We start from the raw sequence: 18097 nt of genomic DNA, 5'->3' as shown, positions 1-18097 counted from the left end.
GGCTCTGTCTGATTTGGCTTCCATTAACTCCTTGCACTTTCTCTCTCCCTGTCATACACTGGGAAATTGTCTTTTCAAATAATTGGCATGAAGTTGTTCACAGGATCCTTTTACTTTTATAACACCTGCTGTCTCTGTAGTCACATGCCGCTTTGTCCCTCATACTGTGTCCTTCCTCTTCTTTTTTGTTTATTCTTGCCATGGATTTGCTTGTTTTCAGTCATTTCCAAGAACTGGCTCTTAAGTTTTGTTGATAATCTTTTCTATCCTTTTTCTGTTTTATTTCTGTTGTCTTTATTTCTTTCATGTTATTTTCTTTGAATGTTCTTCCCCAAAGTTAAATGCTTGGCTTGTTAGTTTTCAGTCTTCTTTTTCAGTGTAAGCATTTGAAGATCTGATTTTCCATGTAAGAACCATTATAGCTGCGTCTTACACATTTTGATTTGTAGTTGTTTCAATATCTTTCTGTCCTAATTATTTTAATATTTAAGAGCATGCATTTAAACTTCCAAGCCTGTAGAGAGTTTGAGATGATCTTTTGTTTACCAATTCCTGACAGACATGGATGTGCCCTATTAGGATACTGATTTTTTTTTTAAGTCAGTTTCTGGTTCATATTATACTCTGTCACTGAACCTCCTTCCACTCTCTGGGCCGGGTACCAGCTCTGCTGCCTCTTAGCCTTCCCCCATGCTGTTCCTGTACCTGGAATATGTATCCCCCCCACCCCTGCACTGTAAATTCACTCTGTGTCAGTCTGATTCTTGCCCTCCTCTCAGTTCTCAGCCTACGTGCTACTGCTCTGGGGAGACAAAACCATCTCTGGCCCTCCTGGTGTGTCCCATAGCACCGTTTACTTCTCTTGTGCACCACACTGCATCAGTACTCATTTTCTCTCTGAGTTGCTCAAGCATCTGTGCTCCATGAGAGCAGGCCCAGGTCTGTCCTGGTCACTGCCATTTTGCCAGCATTGGCCTGGGCACGGAGTGAGTGTTGGTTGAGTCAATAAGTAAGGGAAGGTGCCTCTTCCTGGGCATCTCGCAGGTCCTCATCAGCATGGTGTACCTGCCTGAGGCCATGCCCGCCTCCTTCCAAGCCATCTACACCCCAGTGGAGTCAGCCGGCACTGAAGCCCAGATCAAGCACCTGGCTCGGCTTATGGCCACACAGATGACGGCTGCAGGACTGGGGCCAGGTGAGTGTCACATGGAGCTGACCAGGGCCAGGGGTTGGCATGGTGGCCACTGGGTTCTCCTTACTGGAAGAGCACCCCTTTGTAGAGTTGCAAATGGGAAAATCATATGAGATCTTAGGTGGAAATAATTAGTTTCCATAGATATACTGAGCGCTCAATATTTTCAGGCCCCGGGCTTTGCAATCCAGCAGACCTGGGTTTGAGGTCTGAGTTGAACCAGACTGCCTCAGCCACTTACCTGCTCTGGAAAGGCAGGGTGCAGATTTAAATGTTTTGTCTCTACAAGGGTTAGAATAGAGCCTGGCTCACAGGAGGTCCTTGGGTGGGAGCAGGTGGGTCTGACCTGCCAAGAGCCCGTTTGCTGCCTCCCCCTCAGGCGTGGAGCAGACCAAACAGTGCAAGGAGGAGCCCAAGGAGGAGAAGGTGGTGAAGCCGGAGAGTGTCCTGATCAAGCGGCGCCTGTCAGCCCAGGGCCAGGCCATCTCGGTAGTGGGCTCCCTGAGCTCCATGTCCCCACTGGAGGAGGAGGCTCCCCAGGCCAAGAGGAGACCAGAGCCCATCATCCCGGTCACACAGCCACGGTGAGTCCTCTTGCAGGTGCTGGTGCAGGACTGGGGGCCTGGTTCTTGGTGTGTGTGTGACAGACAAAGACAGATAAACAGAGATCGGTCTGGACGAGGGTCTGTCTGATTCCAGAGTCAGAGCCATACCCCCTAAGCCTTAGCTGTTGTTTTCTTTTCTTTTTTTTTTTTACATTTTATTTTGTTTTTTGTTTTTGTTTTTTGTTTTTGGCGCACGGGCTTAGTTGCTCCATGGCATGTGGGATCTTCCTGGAGCAGGGATCGAACCCGTGTCCTCTGCATTGGCAGGCGGATTCTTAACCACTGCGCCACCTAGGAAGCCCCGTGCTGTTGTTTTCTTTTAGGAAAAAAAACACCCCTTACTTGTATCTAAAATTGGGCTGATAGTATCTCTCTCTAAGGAGGAGGGAGAATTAAACGAGTTCACAGCGATGGTTGGATGGTTAAATCAGGTGACTCTTGGGGCGGACAGTACCAGGTTGTGGAAGGCTCTCAGCGTGATCCCTGGCTCGTGGGAGGCGCTGCTGGTCGTTGCCATCGTCATCCTCGTCGTCGGCTGCCTTCCAGACCACGAAAGCCAGCCAGTGCCTGCCCTGTCTCCAGCCGAGGCTTGCTGACAGGGCCCGGCTGGCTCTGCTGCCCCCCCCCAAGCTGTCCCCTCCCCTCGCTCCCCGCTCCAGTCACACCAGCCTCTTGGTATTTCCTGAAGAGCCAGGCAGGTCCTCACTTGAAGGCCTTTGCACCTCCTGTTCCCTCTGCCTGGAAAGCTCATCCTCCAGATATTTGTGGATCTTATTCCCTCGCTTCATTCAGATCTCCAGTCACACGTTGTTTGCTCCTTACACAGGCCTTCCCTGAGATTCTGTTTACAAAACCTAAATAGCATCCTCTTCCTCCCCATTACCCTGCGCCCTGCCGTGCCTCAGAGTCGCAGGGAGTTGGAGAGACAGCATGGAGGGGTGTCCCTGTATGTATGGGCTGGAGTGGGCCTGGGCTCCAGAAAGGACATCCGAGTGACCGTGTCCCTGTCCCTACTCTCCCATGTAGGCTGGCAGGTGCCGGCGGGCGCAAGAAAATCTTCCGTCTGAGCGATGTGCTGAAGCCCCTGACCGACGCCCAGGTTGAGGCTATGAAGCTGGGCGCTGTGAAGCGGATCCTGCGGGCTGAGAAGGCCGTGGCCTGCAGCGGCGCAGCCCAGGTGTGTCCCTGTCTTCCCCAGCCCATCCTTCCAGTCCCCTTCCCCAAGAGCCTACCTCACATCCCAGTGGAGAGACGGGCCCTGGGGTCAACCCTCCCTGGCGCCACATCCCAGCTCTGCCGCTCACCGGCCACTTCTCCACGCCTCACTCTGTCCTCCCATAAAGCGGAGAGATAGCAGCTCCACACAGGTGACGAGGAGGAAGAAATGTGTGGACACACGTGTGCTCTCACTCAGCACAAGGCGACCGTGAGGAAGAGCCCTGCAAGTGCGGGCTGCCATCGTGCTCTTTCTTCCTTGTGGTTAATAGTATTCTTGTTCTTTAGCTTCAGACACACACACCTGCTTTAAATCCTGTTTCTGTCACTTCCTGGGATTGTAACCTCAGTCAAGTGACTTTTTCTCCAATTCTTTGAAGTTTATTTTTAACTAACCAAATAGTGTATGAACATATTCTCTCTGTTAAGAAATATTTCCAGTCCATAGAGGGCCCATAAGTCTTCTTTGGTCCCCACCTGCATGCCATCCCCTCCACAGAGGCAACCAATAATGTACAAATTAAAGGAAGCCTTCAAGATCTTTTTCTGTATACTTAAGTATGTAGAAATTTACATATTTATATTTTAGATACATTTTAGATATTTGTAATTTTGTATATTTATCGTTTAGATATTACCCCTGGAAATTTTAGGTATTACTCTTAGTTTTATTCCGTGATGATTAATTTTTTCTACCTTTTCATTTATTTCTTCCATGCAAATGAGCCCCACTGAGAATAAGGTTCTTCAGCTTTCCTTCCTCATTGAGCACTGGGTCTGCACTGGGGGTCCCTGAGGCTGGGCAGGAGGAGTTGCAGGGCACGATGGTGGAGTGCCTGGCATTGCCCACCCCCACGCCAACACAGACCCTCGCTCCCCTGTCAGGTGCGCATAAAGATCCTGGCCAGCCTGGTGACTCAGTTCGACTCGGGCCTGAAGGCCGAGGTCCTGTCCTTCATTCTGGAGGACGTGCGGGCCCGCCTGGACCTGGCCTTCGCCTGGCTCTACCAGGAATACAACGCCTACCTAGCAGCTGGTGTCACGGGCACCCTGGACAAGTATGAGGACTGCCTCATTCGCCTGCTCTCCGGCCTGCAGGAGAAGCCAGACCAGAAGGATGGGTGAGGGGGATGGCCCTGCACCCTCCTGTCCCCGAGAGCTCCCCCTCCTGTGTCCTACCTTTTCTTCCTGGTTTCTGACCACCTCTTTCTCCATCAGCAACCGAGTCAGTCCTCCACGCGCCCATCCCAGGTCTCCCTTCTCTCCCCCCTCATAGACAAAGTCGCTTCAGTGTAGCTTCGTTCCCCAGCTCTGCTACTTGCTCTCTGACTGACCTGCGTCACTCACCTCTGTGCCTCCGTTTTCTCATAAAATATATAATAAATAACAGTGCCTGCTTCAGAGGCTTGTTCTGGAAGTTGACTTCTCGCCATCCCCATCTCTTGCCTGAATCGGTTCTGTAGCTTCCTCCTTCTCCTTGACCTCCAGCTTATCTGTTCTCGAACAGCAGCACATGAGGTGAATTCTATCTTATTTCCCCACAAAAAACCTTTGATTGTCCTCAAGATAAAATGCAACTTCCTTACTTTGCTCTATGGGACCTTGTATAGTCCAGTCGCCACCAACCTCTCTAGCCTCTCTGCTTTTCCCTGCCCCCAAACTTTAGCTGCACTGGCCTTCAGTCTTCTATCCCTCATGCATGCCGAGTGCAGGGCTTGGCACTTTCTGTTCTCTCTGCCTGGAATGCTCTCCTCCTCCTCCTCTTTGCGTGGCTGGCTCTTTCTCATCTGCCAGCCTTGACTAAAGTATCATCTCAAAGCAGCCTTTGGTGGTCACCCCGTCTAAAATAGCAATACCCTTCCCCGCCCCTCGTCATTCCCTGCCATTGCTGTATTAAGCAAGCTCGGACTCCCCATTTGACGAAGGGGAGAAACTGAGTTTCAGAGAGGCAGTCTCTGCCCAGGTCACCCACCTGGCAGCATTTGAACCCTGCTCTGTTGCCTCCAAAGCTCTGCACGCAGGTGGTTGAGCGAGCTCTCTGTGAGGGAGGCCCTGCCAGCTCTGAGCAGCGACCAGCAGGATGGGGAGTCCAGGGGGCCCCTCCTCTGCAGCCTGTCCCTGTTCCTCCCTTGCTGGCAGGATCTTCACCAAAGTTGTACTGGAGGCGCCGCTGATCACCGAGAGTGCCCTGGAGGTGATCCGCAAGTACTGCGAGGACGAGGTGAGGACGGGCGGCAGATCTCCCTGCATCCCCAGCGTTGCCGTGTGGGCAGGAGCCCTGCTCGCTGCAGCCTGTGGCGGCGGGTTCTGTGAGGGACTGGGTGCTTTTGTCCGGGACCAGATCTGACTGAGGCAGCGGAGACACCCCAAAGGCACACTGTGGGTGGGTGCCTTGAGCTCTGGTTCCCCTCCTTCCTGCCACAGAGTCGCACGTACCTGGGCATGTCCACTCTTCGAGACCTGATCTTCAAGCGCCCGTCCCGCCAGTTCCAGTACCTGCATGTCCTGCTAGACCTCAGCTCCCATGAGAAGGACAAGGTGATCCCCCCGCTGCCCGGTGCTGGCCGACACTCAGTGCTTCCTCTGTCCCCAGTAACAGGCCAGTCTTTTCCACATTCTCCTGAAAGTTTCTGGGCCTGATGCCCTTCTTGTAACAATTTTGTGGTGGTGGTGGTGGTGGTTTCCATTTATGATGGCGCAAGGCTGCTTAGAATATGCACGCATATATACGCGCACCACCCCCAGGAAAGGCAGTCCCGTCGTTGCTCTTACTGCACCCTTGTTGGCACACCTCTCTTAAAGCCTGGCGCCGTGCTGGGACCTGGGGGGCGCTGACCAGGAGGGGAGCCAGTGTGACCACAGTGTGTTCAGCTCCAGGAGTGGAGCAGGGGGTGCAGCTGCAGAACCCTGGCGGCTGGGGAAGGGAGGGGGCCTAAGGAAGGCTTCCGGAGGAGGGTCATGTGAACCAAGACCTGAGATACGAGTAGACGGGTGTGCGCTGCACAGAGGGAGCCGTGTGTGTACATGCGTGTGACTGGAGGGCCCTTGGTCCATCCCTGCTCCAGCCTCCCGCCAGCTCCTTCCTGATGTCTTGTGTCCGTTCATTCAGCAGACCCTCACTGCACACCCTGGCTCAGCCCTGTGGTGCTACTGGGGACAAAGCAGTGCCCAAGACCAGGCCCTGTCCTCACGGCTCGCAGCAGGGCCTGTCTGAGTGAAGTAGGGTACAGCCAGTGACAGGCATGCCAGGCGGTGGGAACCTTTTGTGCCAGGACTCAACGCCGGGGAGAATGCTGGCAGCTTTGAGGAAGTGAGGAAAGCTCCTTCTGGTTGGAGTGTAGCAAGCAAGGCAAGAGCGAGAAGAGCTGGGGCTGGGAGGTGGCGGGCGGAGTGGCGCAGGGCCCTGCGTCGAGCCGGGAAGCCTCTGTCCCAAGCTAGTGACCGGTCTTGGCCACAGGTAACTCAGCCCAGCCGGGCGTTTCTCAGACTTCTGCTTGTTTTCACACTGGTGCTGCCAAGCTCAGAACAGCTGTCTTCCCTGCCACCATCTTGCCCGCACTCTCTCCTCAGGTGCGTTCCCAGGCCTTGCTATTCATCAAGCGCATGTACGAGAAGGAACAGCTGCGAGAGTATGTGGAGAAGTTTGCCCTCAACTACCTGCAGCTCTTGGTCCACCCCAACCCACCATCTGTGCTCTTTGGAGCCGACAAGGACACAGGTTTGGTGCAGGTTCTTCAGAGGTGTATTGAGCACCCGCTGTGCCTGGGCTCTGGGCTGGGCCCTGGGGACAGGGCTCTAAGCTGAGCCCTGCCCAGCCTGCTAGGGAGGACAGCCAGGTAGTCCGAACTGGAACGAGCAGGCCTCGGGTGACAAAACCAGGCGTCTGTGGGGGCCCAGAGGGGGCTCCTGACCCAGCCTGAGCGGTCAGGGAGAGCGTCCTGAAGGAGGGGACAGCTGGGCTCAAAGCGGAGGACGAGGAGAGCTAGCCGGTGATGGACTCCGGGAAGGGCTCTCAGGGTCATCACAGACCCATTCCCTCAGCAAAACTGCGGGTCCGCTGGAATTGCAGATGGGGAGACCCAGGCTCCGAGGGAATGGACTGTTAAATTGGAAGGTTCAGGCTGTGGCAGGAAGCACAGGGCCTTCTAGGAGCACAGGAGCCCTGGTACAGCCTGGGTGCCGGGAAGGCTTCCCAGGAGAGGTACTGGCTGTGTGAGATCCAGAGGAGGAGGAGGTATAGAAAGAGGAGCTGGGCAGCAGTGTTCTAGGCATCGGAGCAGCACGTGCAATGGCTCCAAATTGGGGGCCCTGGGGGACTGTCAGAAGTGAGGTGCAACCAGAGCACGCAACACCAGAGGCAGGACCTGGCGGGTAGAGCAGGGTGAACCCAGAGCTGGGGGTTTATCCTGAGGGCACAGGACAGTCGTGGGAGCACCGAGCAGGGGAGGGACAGGGTTACAACTTGAAAGGATCTCTGGCCACCTTGTGGATTGGTGGTCAAAGGAGACCAGATGGGAATTTAGTGCAGAGACTTCTGAAAGGGGAGCAGTCCTGCTTCCACCTCGTCTCCCAGGTGATTGGCTTCCTGCCCAGTTTGCTTCCCAGGCCCAGCTCCCTGCTGTGCCTGTCCCCCAGGAAGAGCCAGATGCTGGGGGTGGGAGGGGAGTGTGAGGGGAGGGGGCCGGCCTGATCCTCACCCCCTGCCCTGTTAGAGGTGGCAGCACCCTGGACCGAGGAGACAGTAAAGCAGTGTTTGTACCTCTACCTGGCCCTCCTGCCTCAGAACCACAAGCTGATCCACGAGCTGGCAGCCGTGTACACGGAGGCCATTGCTGACATCAAGAGGACGGTGCTGAGGGTCATCGAACAGCCGGTGAGGCCCCTGAGCCCACCAGGCTCTGCCCACCCTTGGGCGGGGCTGAATCCCCAACTCCAGCCCTTCCCCTGATGTCTTCTCCTCCTTGTGTGTGCTAAACACTAACGGTTGTCACCCCAGGCTGAGCAGCTCTGTCACTTGCGGGTGGTCCACACTTCCATCCCCTCCTGAGAAGACAGCAGGGTAGCCCCACGGTTAAGAGCCTCGAGTTGGACAGACCTAGGTTCACATTCTGTCTTTCAGTTTCTCACTGCGTAAACTTGCACCCTTCAGTAAAAATGGAGAAGATAATTCAGTCTCCCAAGCTTTTTGGAGGGATTCCGTGATCTCATGCATGTAAACATCTGTGTCACTGTTGTCATTTATGAGCTGTCCCTCCCCTGCCTTGCTGACAGGAATCCTCAGTTGTCATTGTCTAAGTCCCTCTTGCACCTCTGGAACCCCAGGGTCACCCACAAGAGAAGCAACTCAGTTACAAACGGGCCCCTGAAATTCAGAATGTCTGCCCTTCCGATTTGGAGCTGGATGTGAAACTACTTTTTTACATCACTGTCCCTGACATTTTATTACTGAGGATTTCCAACATAAACTAAAGGAGAAAGTGTGGCACGTTAATTCCCACATACCTGCCTCCCAGATTCAGTGGTGTCCTTACCTGTAACCTGGGGGTTATAGGCTCGGTGTGAGGAAGAAGCAGCTTCTTCTCCCCGTTCTCAAGGTGAGCCCACCAGACTCCGAGCTCCTCGAAGGCAGAGACTGTCCGTTTCACTTGTGATTGTAAAGATTTATTGGGCAGAGGAAGGCATGAACCCTTGAAGTCTGCCCTCCGCTCCCCGTGTTTGGGCGCTCGTGGTGGGGTGGGGAGAAATCTGCAGAAGCAGCAGCAGGTCAAGCCCTGATCTGAGCAGACCGCCAGGCCGGGGCCCTGGCAGTCACAGAGCCGGGTGGGCGGGGGTCACGGGTGCCTACAGAAGCCAGAAAAGTCTTCACCGAGGGATGGAAGGACAGGTTGGGCATTAAAGGTTAGGTTAAGTCAGAGACGGCAGAGAGAAAAGGCAGAGCCTGCCAAGTAGGAGGGCAGCGCTGGTGAAGGCTCAGGAGCTGCAGGAAGCCTTTGTGCGAGACTGGGTGGAAGAGACTGAGGTGCTTTGCTTTTTTTTTTTTTTTTTTAATTTTTAAAAAAATTTTTTATTCTTTGCAATAAACTGCATATATTTAGAGTGTACACTTTGGTATCCCAATCTCCCAATTCATTCCCCCCCCCAGCTCTCCCTGCTTTCCCCGCTTGGTGTCCACATGTTTGTGACTGAGATGCTTCTGTGACTGAGATTTCCCTCTGAACCCTGTCGCCAATTCTTTTTCCCCCGTTATGTTGAGATACAGTTGACATATAACATTATCTTAGTTTATCATAGTGATTTGATATATGTACATATGGTGATATGACTATTAGAGTCAGTTTAATTAACATCCATTACCTCACAGAATTAACAATTTTTTCCTAATGATGAGAACTTTTAAGATTTACTCACTCTGTCACCAGTTCTTTCTCCCCAGTCCCGGCATCCCCGCAGCCATCCGGCCCCTGACACCTGGGCCTCCCCAAGCTCTCACCCTGGGCCCCTTGTCGTCCTCACATCGCCCAGCCCCTTCCCTGGGCCTTCCCTGTCATCCCTCTCTCTACCTCTAGATCCGAGGAATGGGCATGAACTCGCCAGAGCTGCTCCTGCTGGTGGAAAACTGTCCCAAAGGGGCAGAGACACTGGTCACACGTTGTCTGCACAGCCTCACGGACAAAGGTGCCGCCTGGACCCCACCTTTCATCCTTTTCCTCCATCGCCCAGGTCTTCCCCACTTCCCCTTCCCAGGACCTGGGGATCACAGCTGCTCGGTCCCCAGATGCTTGGCTTGCTCGTGAGTCTCTCCCCACCCTTGGGCCTCTGAGAAGCCGAGGGGCCAAGGGTTTCTGCTCTGAAATGGAGTTGCCCCTCCCCGCCCCTGCCACACACCCACCACCATGTCTCCTCCTCCTCCTCCTCCTCCTCGGTGCTCACCCTCACCCCACCGCTCCCAACACCTGTGCCTCCTGCTGCTGCTTCTCCCTGCAGTCCCACCCTCCCCAGAGCTGGTGAAGCGGGTCCGGGATCTCTACCACAAGCGACTGCCAGACGTCCGCTTCCTCATCCCTGTGCTCAACGGGCTGGAAAAGGTATGGAGCCGGATGCCCCCACTGACGGGGGCAGGGGCGGGCAGGAGGTAGGCACCCAGTGCCCACGTCAGATGCTTGTGAGCACATTCTGGGGCTCGTCTGGGTCCATCTCAAATCTGCGAGCCACTCCCCTTTCTGAGCCTCAGTGTCGTCCTCTGTCAAGTGAGTATCACAGTGACCCACCCCACCCCCACCCCCCGCAATACACACGATCGTCCTGAGGCCTACATGAAGCCACAGGAGCAGCACTCTTCCCAGCACAGGAAGCACCTCCCCTTGAGCCTGTGCTTCCCCTGCCCAGGGCTTGTTTCTCACAGGCTGTGGGGCCCTGGTGAGGCTCCATCTGCTCCACTTACAGGAGGAGTCATCGAGCTGGCCGGGGGCTCAGATAGGGGTGACGAGGCTGGGGCGGAGGTAGGCCCCGTGAGCTGGGAAAGCTCAGCCTTGAGGGACCAGAGGAAGTGAGAGGAGGAGAGCATTGGAGGGACTTGGTGGGGTCCGAGCTTGCCCCTCACCTCCCCAGGGCGAGCCGTGGGGAGGCTTGTCTGGAGGGGGTGGGGGGCGTATCTGACCTGCCTCCCCCGCCTTGCCCTTGTAGAAGGAAGTGATCCAGGCCCTGCCAAAGCTCATCAAACTCAACCCCATAGTGGTGAAAGAGGTCTTCAACCGCCTGCTGGGCACCCAGCACGGTAGGTGGTGTGCTCTCCTCCCCACCAGGGGCAGCTCAGCCCTGGCCCTCATACCCCTCACCAGTGGCTGCCTGTGCCCCAGCTCCCCCAGGAGACCCCACCTCAGGTGGCAGGAGGAAGGGGTCCCAGAGGTGGGATGCAGGAAGCTGGGGGAGGGATGCCACCTTTAGAGAGGAAGCGGGGGGGCTCAGCTTGCTCTCTGGGGCTACCATCCAGACTTGGTGTCATCTCAACATCTGTCCTAAAGGTCCTAGGCCACCGTCCTGTCATACAGTGGATGATGGTATCATCCACAATGGGGACAAAGTCGTGGCACTGATTCTCTATAAGCATCTTACCTTCTAATTCCCAACTACTCTCCCTCAAACATGGGCTCCACTCCTGCCCGTCTTCAGCTCTTGCCCGAACCCCTCCGGCTGTGGATGAGGGGCCTTTTGTTTGACCTGGTCAAAAACAAAGCAAGCTTTCAACCTAGAAAGACTACCAAGTGGCGTAGGGTAGATTCCTCACCCCTCACCGCAGTGGCCGGAGCTAGGGAGGGTGGAGGCTGTCCATTCCACACATGACCTGATGTTTTAAAACACACGTGCAAGAGTGTCTGGGACCCTCAAAACCCCGCCGGAAGATTGCCGTCTCCCCCAGTCTCCTCCACTGTGACATTCAGTCCGAGCACTGTTTGCAAGTCTGTTGCCTGACCCCAGCCTGTCCTGTCCAGCAAATTCCTCTGAGCAGCTGTGCTGTGCTGGGGACCTGGGATGAACTCATCCCAGCCCTGTCCTCATGGGTACCCAGCCTGGGGCAGCACAGGGGAGAGCAGCCAAATCCCACGAGATGTTGCCCTAACGAGAGCAGGAGCCCCGTGCTGGGGAGGAGAAGAGCGTGATGAAGGCCTCTGATGACGGCCTCCAGTTGTGAAGGATGGCTCTCCAGTTGCTTCTCATTCAGTAAACGTACTTTTACGTTCTCAGTCTCTTTTCTTCTGCCACTCTAGCCCTTTGTACCCCTAATCCCAGAGGGTGCCTTGTCTTCATTTGCCGCTCCCCCAATCTGGGGGACTTGGACCCGTCTCTTAGGCCTCCATACTCTCTCCTCCTCCCCCTACTCCCACCTGCTGCAGGTGAAGGGAACTCAGCCTTGTCCCCCCTGAACCCGGGAGAGCTTCTCATCGCATTACACAACATTGACTCAGCGAAGTGTGACATGAAATCCATCATCAAAGGTGAGGCGCCCACCCCACCCCCCTTAAGTGGCCTGGCCACTGTGGACCTGGGGAAGAACCCAGTCACCCACATGCCCCCACAGGAATCCGCCAGGCCGGAGATTGTGCCACCTGCAGCCCCATCTCAGAGGTCCAGATACCCCCCCTTGTTCCTTTCCCTCCATCCCTCCCTCTTCCTGTCCTTCTTTCCTCCCTCCCCCATCTAAGGAACTGATGCACCCACTATACACTGGCACAGAGTAGTCCTCAAGGAGGGTGGGGAGCCCCTCCCTCCCCAGCCCCGGCCTGAGGAACGAAGGAAGCAGAGCCCTGGGCTAAGCCGGGCAGAGGCACAGCCGGCAGAGCAGACGGAGTGCGCCAGGGCGGTTGTTGGACCAGGAGTCTAGTCTGGGCTCCCATTGAGGCAGGAGAGCATGCCTCCAGGGCCGGGGAGTTGGTGACAACCTGGCCGCCTTACCACAATTAGCAGTTCCATAGTAGCTGCTGTCACTGTTTACCTCGCACTTACTCTGAGCCAGGCTTTCCCAAGCACCTTACAGGCCTGCCTGCCGATCCCACCACTCTTTGCCTGGTAAGTATGCTGACTTCCGTTTTGTAGAGGTTCCAGAGAGGATAAGTAACTTGGCCAGGGCCACACAGAAGCTAAGTGGTATAGCGGACAGAACAGAATCTGAAGTCGGGTGGACCTAGGCTGGAAACCTGGTCCTGCTGGTTCCTCCTGCAGATGGCATCCCGGGTCCCAGGGCTGCCTCCTGTGGGAAGATCTCTGTCCCTCAGCTCTCCGCAGCGCTCCCCTCCACTTCCTCCCTGAAGGAGGTTTCTGGTCCAGAAGCCATGCTTTCCCACAGAGGTGGAAGCTCTTACTATCCCCTGCTCTTCTCAGAAGACAACTGTCCTTTGCTTCCTCCTCTCTCCTTTGAAGGAGGGGTGGGGGGATTTCCCTCCTTGCCACTTGGTTTCATGTCTAGCCTGAAGTAGCTTCTTCAGTGACTTATTTCCTAGTATTCCTCAGCAAATTCGCTCAGAAACTTTTAGGTCAAGAGAGGAGCTTATGAAAATTTTAAACCCATGCTACAACTGAGAAGGAACTAAGGCCTCTAGTGGAAGCGGTAAAGTGAAAAGTGTCTCAAAGCTGAGACTCCAGGAGTGGTCTTTTTACACACCCTGGCCCCTTAGATAATCTCTGGAAAGTTATGAGCCCATTCCCAAGGATGATACCCTCACATGATTTTGTGTACGATTTGAGGGAATTCAGATTACGCTAGCAAGGCCTGGTTCTGGAACTGCAGAGCCGACCCTGGCTGGATCTGGTGGTTTGGGGGAGGGGGCCTGGTCAAGAGATGAGGTCAGGATATACAACCATGTGGGCCCTGCCACCCGACTAAAGCCCATTCATGGACCCAGATTTAGTCCCTGATCTTACCTGATCTTACACATGGGAACCAAGGCCCAGGGAGAAAAGGGGCCTTATCATGGGTCGCACAGCCAGCAACCAGGCCCTGGAGATGTCGGCAAGGCCTGGCCTTTAGAACCCCACGTGTTTCCTCCTACAAACCCAGGCCCACATGGAGCCTCTATGTTGCTGAGCTCTTGGCAACCCTTAAGCTGGTCTCCCTACCGGCTGTTCATCCTCAGCACACAGTCCAGTCAGTTCCCAGAATCCGTTGCTCTGCTCAGGCACCAGTGCGTTTCTCAGTTGTACTAGTAACCCTCCTCAACTGTAAGCTCCAGGTCCAAAGTCCCGTCCTGTTTTGTGCCCCATTGGAATCCCCAGTGCCTGACAGCATAAGCAGTCATTCCTGGCATTCACTCCCCCCTTAAACCACCCTCTTTCTCTGGTGAGGTTTTCTACAACTGGACCTGTCTGGTGGACTGGTCCAGCAATTAAGAAAACTCACTGAGCACCTCTGCTCAGCCCTGTGCTGGGCGGTGCTGAGGACACAACAGGGATGGGGACAGTCCAGGCCCTGCCCTCCCAGGGCTCACAGGCCAACCCCAGAGTAACAGTCGAGAGTGAACAGGACTGGGACAGAGGGACCCTCCCTTGTATGGGACGTTAGGGAGGGCTTCCTGGAGGTGGGGACACCTGAGCCGAGCCCACGGAGGATGAATAGGGTGAGGTAGCAGGAGAGGAGATGATCCCAGAGAAAGGAAGAATGTATGCAGAGGTCAAGAGATATGCTAGCATGGCCTGGTTCTGGAACTGCAGAGCGGACCCTGACTGGATCTGGTGTTTTGGGGGAGGGGGCTTGGTCAGGAAATGAGGTCAGGCTGCAACGGTGTAGGCCCTGCCCACACAGGTCTCTCATAGGCCACAGTTCCAGTTTGAACCTGCTCTTTTGAGGGCCTGTGGGAGGTACAGGGTCAGGTTGAGCTTTTGAAAGACCCCTTAGGCTGCTGTTTGGAGGGTGGATTAAAGGATGGGTGGGAGGCCCAGGAGGAGGCTGGGGTGGAGCTGATGGGGAGGAGAGAGAAGAGGGTTGATTTTGGAGGCATGTAGGCAGAGCAGGCAAAAGCCAGAAACTACCTAGAAGGGAGGAGGAGGAGGAACAGCCTCAGTTTCTGGCAGGTCCTTTGCACTTTGTTCACCTTTTCTGCTCCCTTCCGCCCCTTCAGCCTAGATATCCTCGCTATCCCGCCTCCAGCCTCCTCCCTGACTCTGCCTGTAATGCCTCCATCCTCCCCCTTCTCCCTATAGGAGCCCCCGCCACCCCCACCCCATTCTTTATAGACACCCACCCCTGTTCTCCATTAGCCTCTCAAGAATGGGGGCCTCTCTTCTAGCTCAATAAAGACTTCCTGGTTGACAGACTCACATGGCAAGTGGTGTTTGGGGAAGAGGGGGTTTAGAGGCAGTTCCTGGAGTTCCCCCCGTTGACACCATGGGTCCGAGCACCACTGATCCCACTGATTTGGGGTTACCACAACCCACTCCTGAGGGTCTGCCTGCCTTGGTGGGTGGGTGCTTGTGCTGCACCAGCCCTCCTTGGGCCTTTCCTGGCTCTGGATGCTGAGCTGGGGAGCTCATCGTATGCCCAGACTCCCTCCTCGCCCCTCCCTCGCTGCTCTGTAACCCTGGGCCTGCTAGCACCGGCACAAGCCCTTATGCGCTGGGTTGAGAATGGGCAGTCTCTTGACCAGCCTGCTGGCAGAGACCATCTCTCCTGTGCCCTGTGGGACTGCTGATGGAAGTCCAAGCTACTTCCCTCTCCAGTAGGGGTGGAGGTGCCGGGCCGCTCCAGTCAAGCCAGCGTGGCTCCCCAGGGGTTGGCAGCATATCTTTGTCACCTCACCCTTTCTGGGGGTTGTCCCCAAAGAGAGGGCCAGCGTCTTCCCACGCTGCCCAGTGGGGCCTCCAGGAGATGGACATGTCTTTTCCCTTAGACCGAGCTCCCAGGCTTTCCAAGGACCAGGTCGCAGAAAGAGACCTGCTGGGTGCGGGAAATTTTCTGTCTTGCCTGAAGCTTCAGAAAGTCAGGGCTGGATCTCCCCTCACACGGGCAGATAGTGGGAACTGAGGCTCTCTCAGGGGTGGGGGGGGCTCCCACTTCCCAGGGGGCAGCTGGGCAAAGGGGACAGGCCCACTCTCCGCCTCCCCGCAGCCACCAACCTGTGCTTTGCGGAGCGGAACGTGTACACGTCGGAGGTGCTGGCCGTGGTGATGCAGCAGCTGATGGAGCAGAGCCCCCTGCCCATGCTGCTCATGAGGACCGTCATCCAGTCCCTGACCATGTACCCCCGCCTGGGGGGCTTCGTCATGAACATCCTGTCCCGCCTCATCATGAAGCAGGTAACCCGCCCCCGCCCAGCCCAGTCTCCCAGGCAGGGGGCTGCAGCAGGACGTGCTGCAGACAGACGCGAGGCAAAACCCCAGGCTGGGCCGCAACCACGAGGGAGCCGTGATGCAGAGAACGAGCTCTACCAAGACAGCCAGCTCCTTTGTCCTGCCCTCTGCTGAGACACCGCAGCCCTCTAGGGGTCACTAAGTCAGACAGCTGTCGGGTGGTGATGTGATGAGTGAGGGCTGTTGGGTGGTACGGGGGGTGAACGTCCCAGGAGAGGTATGGCTGCCCCTTGCCCCCCACCGTTGTGCACCCAGCCAGCATGCATACTAGAGCTGAAGGATGGTCCCGTTTGTCAAGAGAAGCTAGAAATGGTTTTTAGAAACATCACAGGGAAACAAAAACCAAACCCCATCCACCAGCCTTCAGACTGGATTCAGGCCACAGGGTTGCCACTTTGCAACATCTGGCTTAGAGGTTAAGTGCAGATTCAGACAGCCCTGGGTTCAGATGTCGGTTCTGCCCCGTGGTACCTATGTGACCCTGGACAAGTCCCTGCACCTTCCTGGGCCTCATAGGTGTAGCAAGGCTAATGTCGCCCTCTAGAGGCCTCATGTGAGAATGAAATGAGGCGGTGCCATCTTGGCAAGGTCTTTCTCCCAGTTTCTGGGGTGGCTGGCTGCCCGCAAGCCCCCCACGACTGCTCCCTCCCTGCCTGGTCCAGGTGTGGAAGTATCCCAAGGTGTGGGAGGGCTTCATCAAGTGTTGTCAACGCACCAAGCCCCAGAGCTTCCAGGTCATCCTGCAGCTCCCGCCCCAGCAGCTGGGTGCCGTCTTTGACAAGTGCCCGGAGCTCCGGGAGCCCCTGCTGGCCCACGTCCGCTCCTTCACTCCCCACCAGGTACCCCGGGGTGTGGGGTGGGTGGCCTCATGGGTCCAGCCCTGGGGGACTGGGTGGCGTGGGCAGAGGGGAGCCCTGCACTGCCACAAAGGTCTGGGGCTCTGGAGGGTCAAGGACACCAAGGATCTGGGCGGGGTGTGGATGGGGTGTCTCTGGGTGAGAGCTCTCCACAGTGCCCCCATCCTACTCTTCCCCTAGCAAGCACACATCCCCAACTCCATCATGACCATCCTGGAGGCCAGCGGCAAGCAGGAGCCAGAGAATAAGGAAGCACCTGCTGGGCCCCTGGAAGAGGTGAGGGCCTGCAGCCCGCGCCCCAAGCCAGAAAGTCCCCGCCCCTACCCCTACCCACTCCAGCCATCTCTGTGCGGAGGCTTCTGCTGAAAGGGACTGGGGGTGGAGAGACAGCTGCCCCTTACTCCGTATGCCTTCTCTGCTGTGTGCCTCAGGATGGTTTCTGTCTTCTTTCCCACCATCCTCTTGAGAGCAGCCTGGGTCCCATCCCTGAGCTTTTGTGTGTCCCTCCCCGCCCCCAGGATGACTTAGAGCCCATGGCCCTGGCACCGCCCCCGGCCCCCCGCCCCCCTCAAGACCTCATCGGCCTGCGGCTGGCCCAGGAGAAGGCCTTAAAGCGGCAGCTGGAGGAGGAACAGAAGCTGAAGCCTGGAGGAGTTGGAGCCCCCTCCTCGTCCTCCTCGTTGTCCTCCTCCTTGGCCCGGCCAGGCCCTCCCCAGCCAGAGGAAGCCATTGATTTCCGGGAGGAGGGGCCTGAGTGTGAGACCCCTGCCATCTTCATCAGCATGGATGATGACTCGGGGCTGACTGAGGCTGCACTGCTGGACTCTAGTCTTGAGGGACCCCTACCTAAGGTAGGGATGACAGCCTCAGAGCAACAGGGGACGAGACAAATCAGGGGCCGGGGGTTGTGTGTGTGCCGAGTGCCGAGTGCCCAAGGCGGGGAGGGGGCCGGAAAGGTACAGCCTGAAGAAGTACTGGATGTGGCACCACGCTACCTTTGACCCGCTCCCCCTTCTCCTGTTACCAGGAAGCTGCAGCGGGCGGATTGATTTCAAAGGAGGAGCGGAGCCCCCAGACCCTTGCCCCTTCCGGAGAAGACACGGTGAAGACCCCCAGCCCCGCCGCTGAGGAAGCCGGGGAACCCGAGGCCAAGGGGAACAGCTGACGGGGCTTGGTGGGGAAGGAGAGTGGGACTGGGAGCTCAGGGAGGCCGGGGAGGGGCTTGGCCGGCGGTGCTTTGCCTTTAAAAATAAAAAAAAAAAAAGATCGCTGGTCTGGGGCATGGGTGCAGTCTCTCTTCCCTGCCTCGGTGTCGGCTGTGGGACTGTGCGGAAGCTAGCGAGCGTGCCCAGGAGCTCCCTGGCAGACCAGAAGCCCCCTGGCGTGGGGCT

General features: G+C 56.4%; 1 protein-coding gene across 2 annotated transcripts in view; it reads left to right on the top strand.

Annotated features, from left to right (window-relative positions):
• SYMPK (symplekin scaffold protein) overlaps positions 1 to 17972 on the top strand; it is a 49048-nt gene extending 31076 nt beyond the window's left edge. For both annotated transcript variants that reach the window (XM_057710940.1, XM_057710939.1), the window contains exons 11-27: positions 1045 to 1195; positions 1572 to 1776; positions 2824 to 2974; positions 3898 to 4133; positions 5152 to 5233; positions 5437 to 5550; positions 6583 to 6730; positions 7725 to 7885; positions 9579 to 9687; positions 9997 to 10097; positions 10696 to 10786; positions 11904 to 12005; positions 15608 to 15795; positions 16512 to 16688; positions 16887 to 16982; positions 17225 to 17557; positions 17734 to 17972. In XM_057710940.1, coding sequence (XP_057566923.1) covers positions 1045 to 1195; positions 1572 to 1776; positions 2824 to 2974; positions 3898 to 4133; positions 5152 to 5233; positions 5437 to 5550; positions 6583 to 6730; positions 7725 to 7885; positions 9579 to 9687; positions 9997 to 10097; positions 10696 to 10786; positions 11904 to 12005; positions 15608 to 15795; positions 16512 to 16688; positions 16887 to 16982; positions 17225 to 17557; positions 17734 to 17871 — 2583 coding nt within the window. In that variant the 3' untranslated portion in view covers positions 17872 to 17972. The remainder of the gene's footprint in view (positions 1 to 1044; positions 1196 to 1571; positions 1777 to 2823; positions 2975 to 3897; positions 4134 to 5151; positions 5234 to 5436; positions 5551 to 6582; positions 6731 to 7724; positions 7886 to 9578; positions 9688 to 9996; positions 10098 to 10695; positions 10787 to 11903; positions 12006 to 15607; positions 15796 to 16511; positions 16689 to 16886; positions 16983 to 17224; positions 17558 to 17733) is intronic.
• The last annotated feature ends 125 nt before the right edge of the window (positions 17973 to 18097 follow it).

This window comes from Hippopotamus amphibius, chromosome 16, assembly GCF_030028045.1.
Source record: "Hippopotamus amphibius kiboko isolate mHipAmp2 chromosome 16, mHipAmp2.hap2, whole genome shotgun sequence".
Classification (NCBI taxonomy): Eukaryota; Metazoa; Chordata; class Mammalia; order Artiodactyla; family Hippopotamidae; genus Hippopotamus; species Hippopotamus amphibius.
The sequence above is the reverse complement of the archived record's forward strand: the minus strand, read 5'-3'. Positions and strand labels throughout refer to the sequence as shown.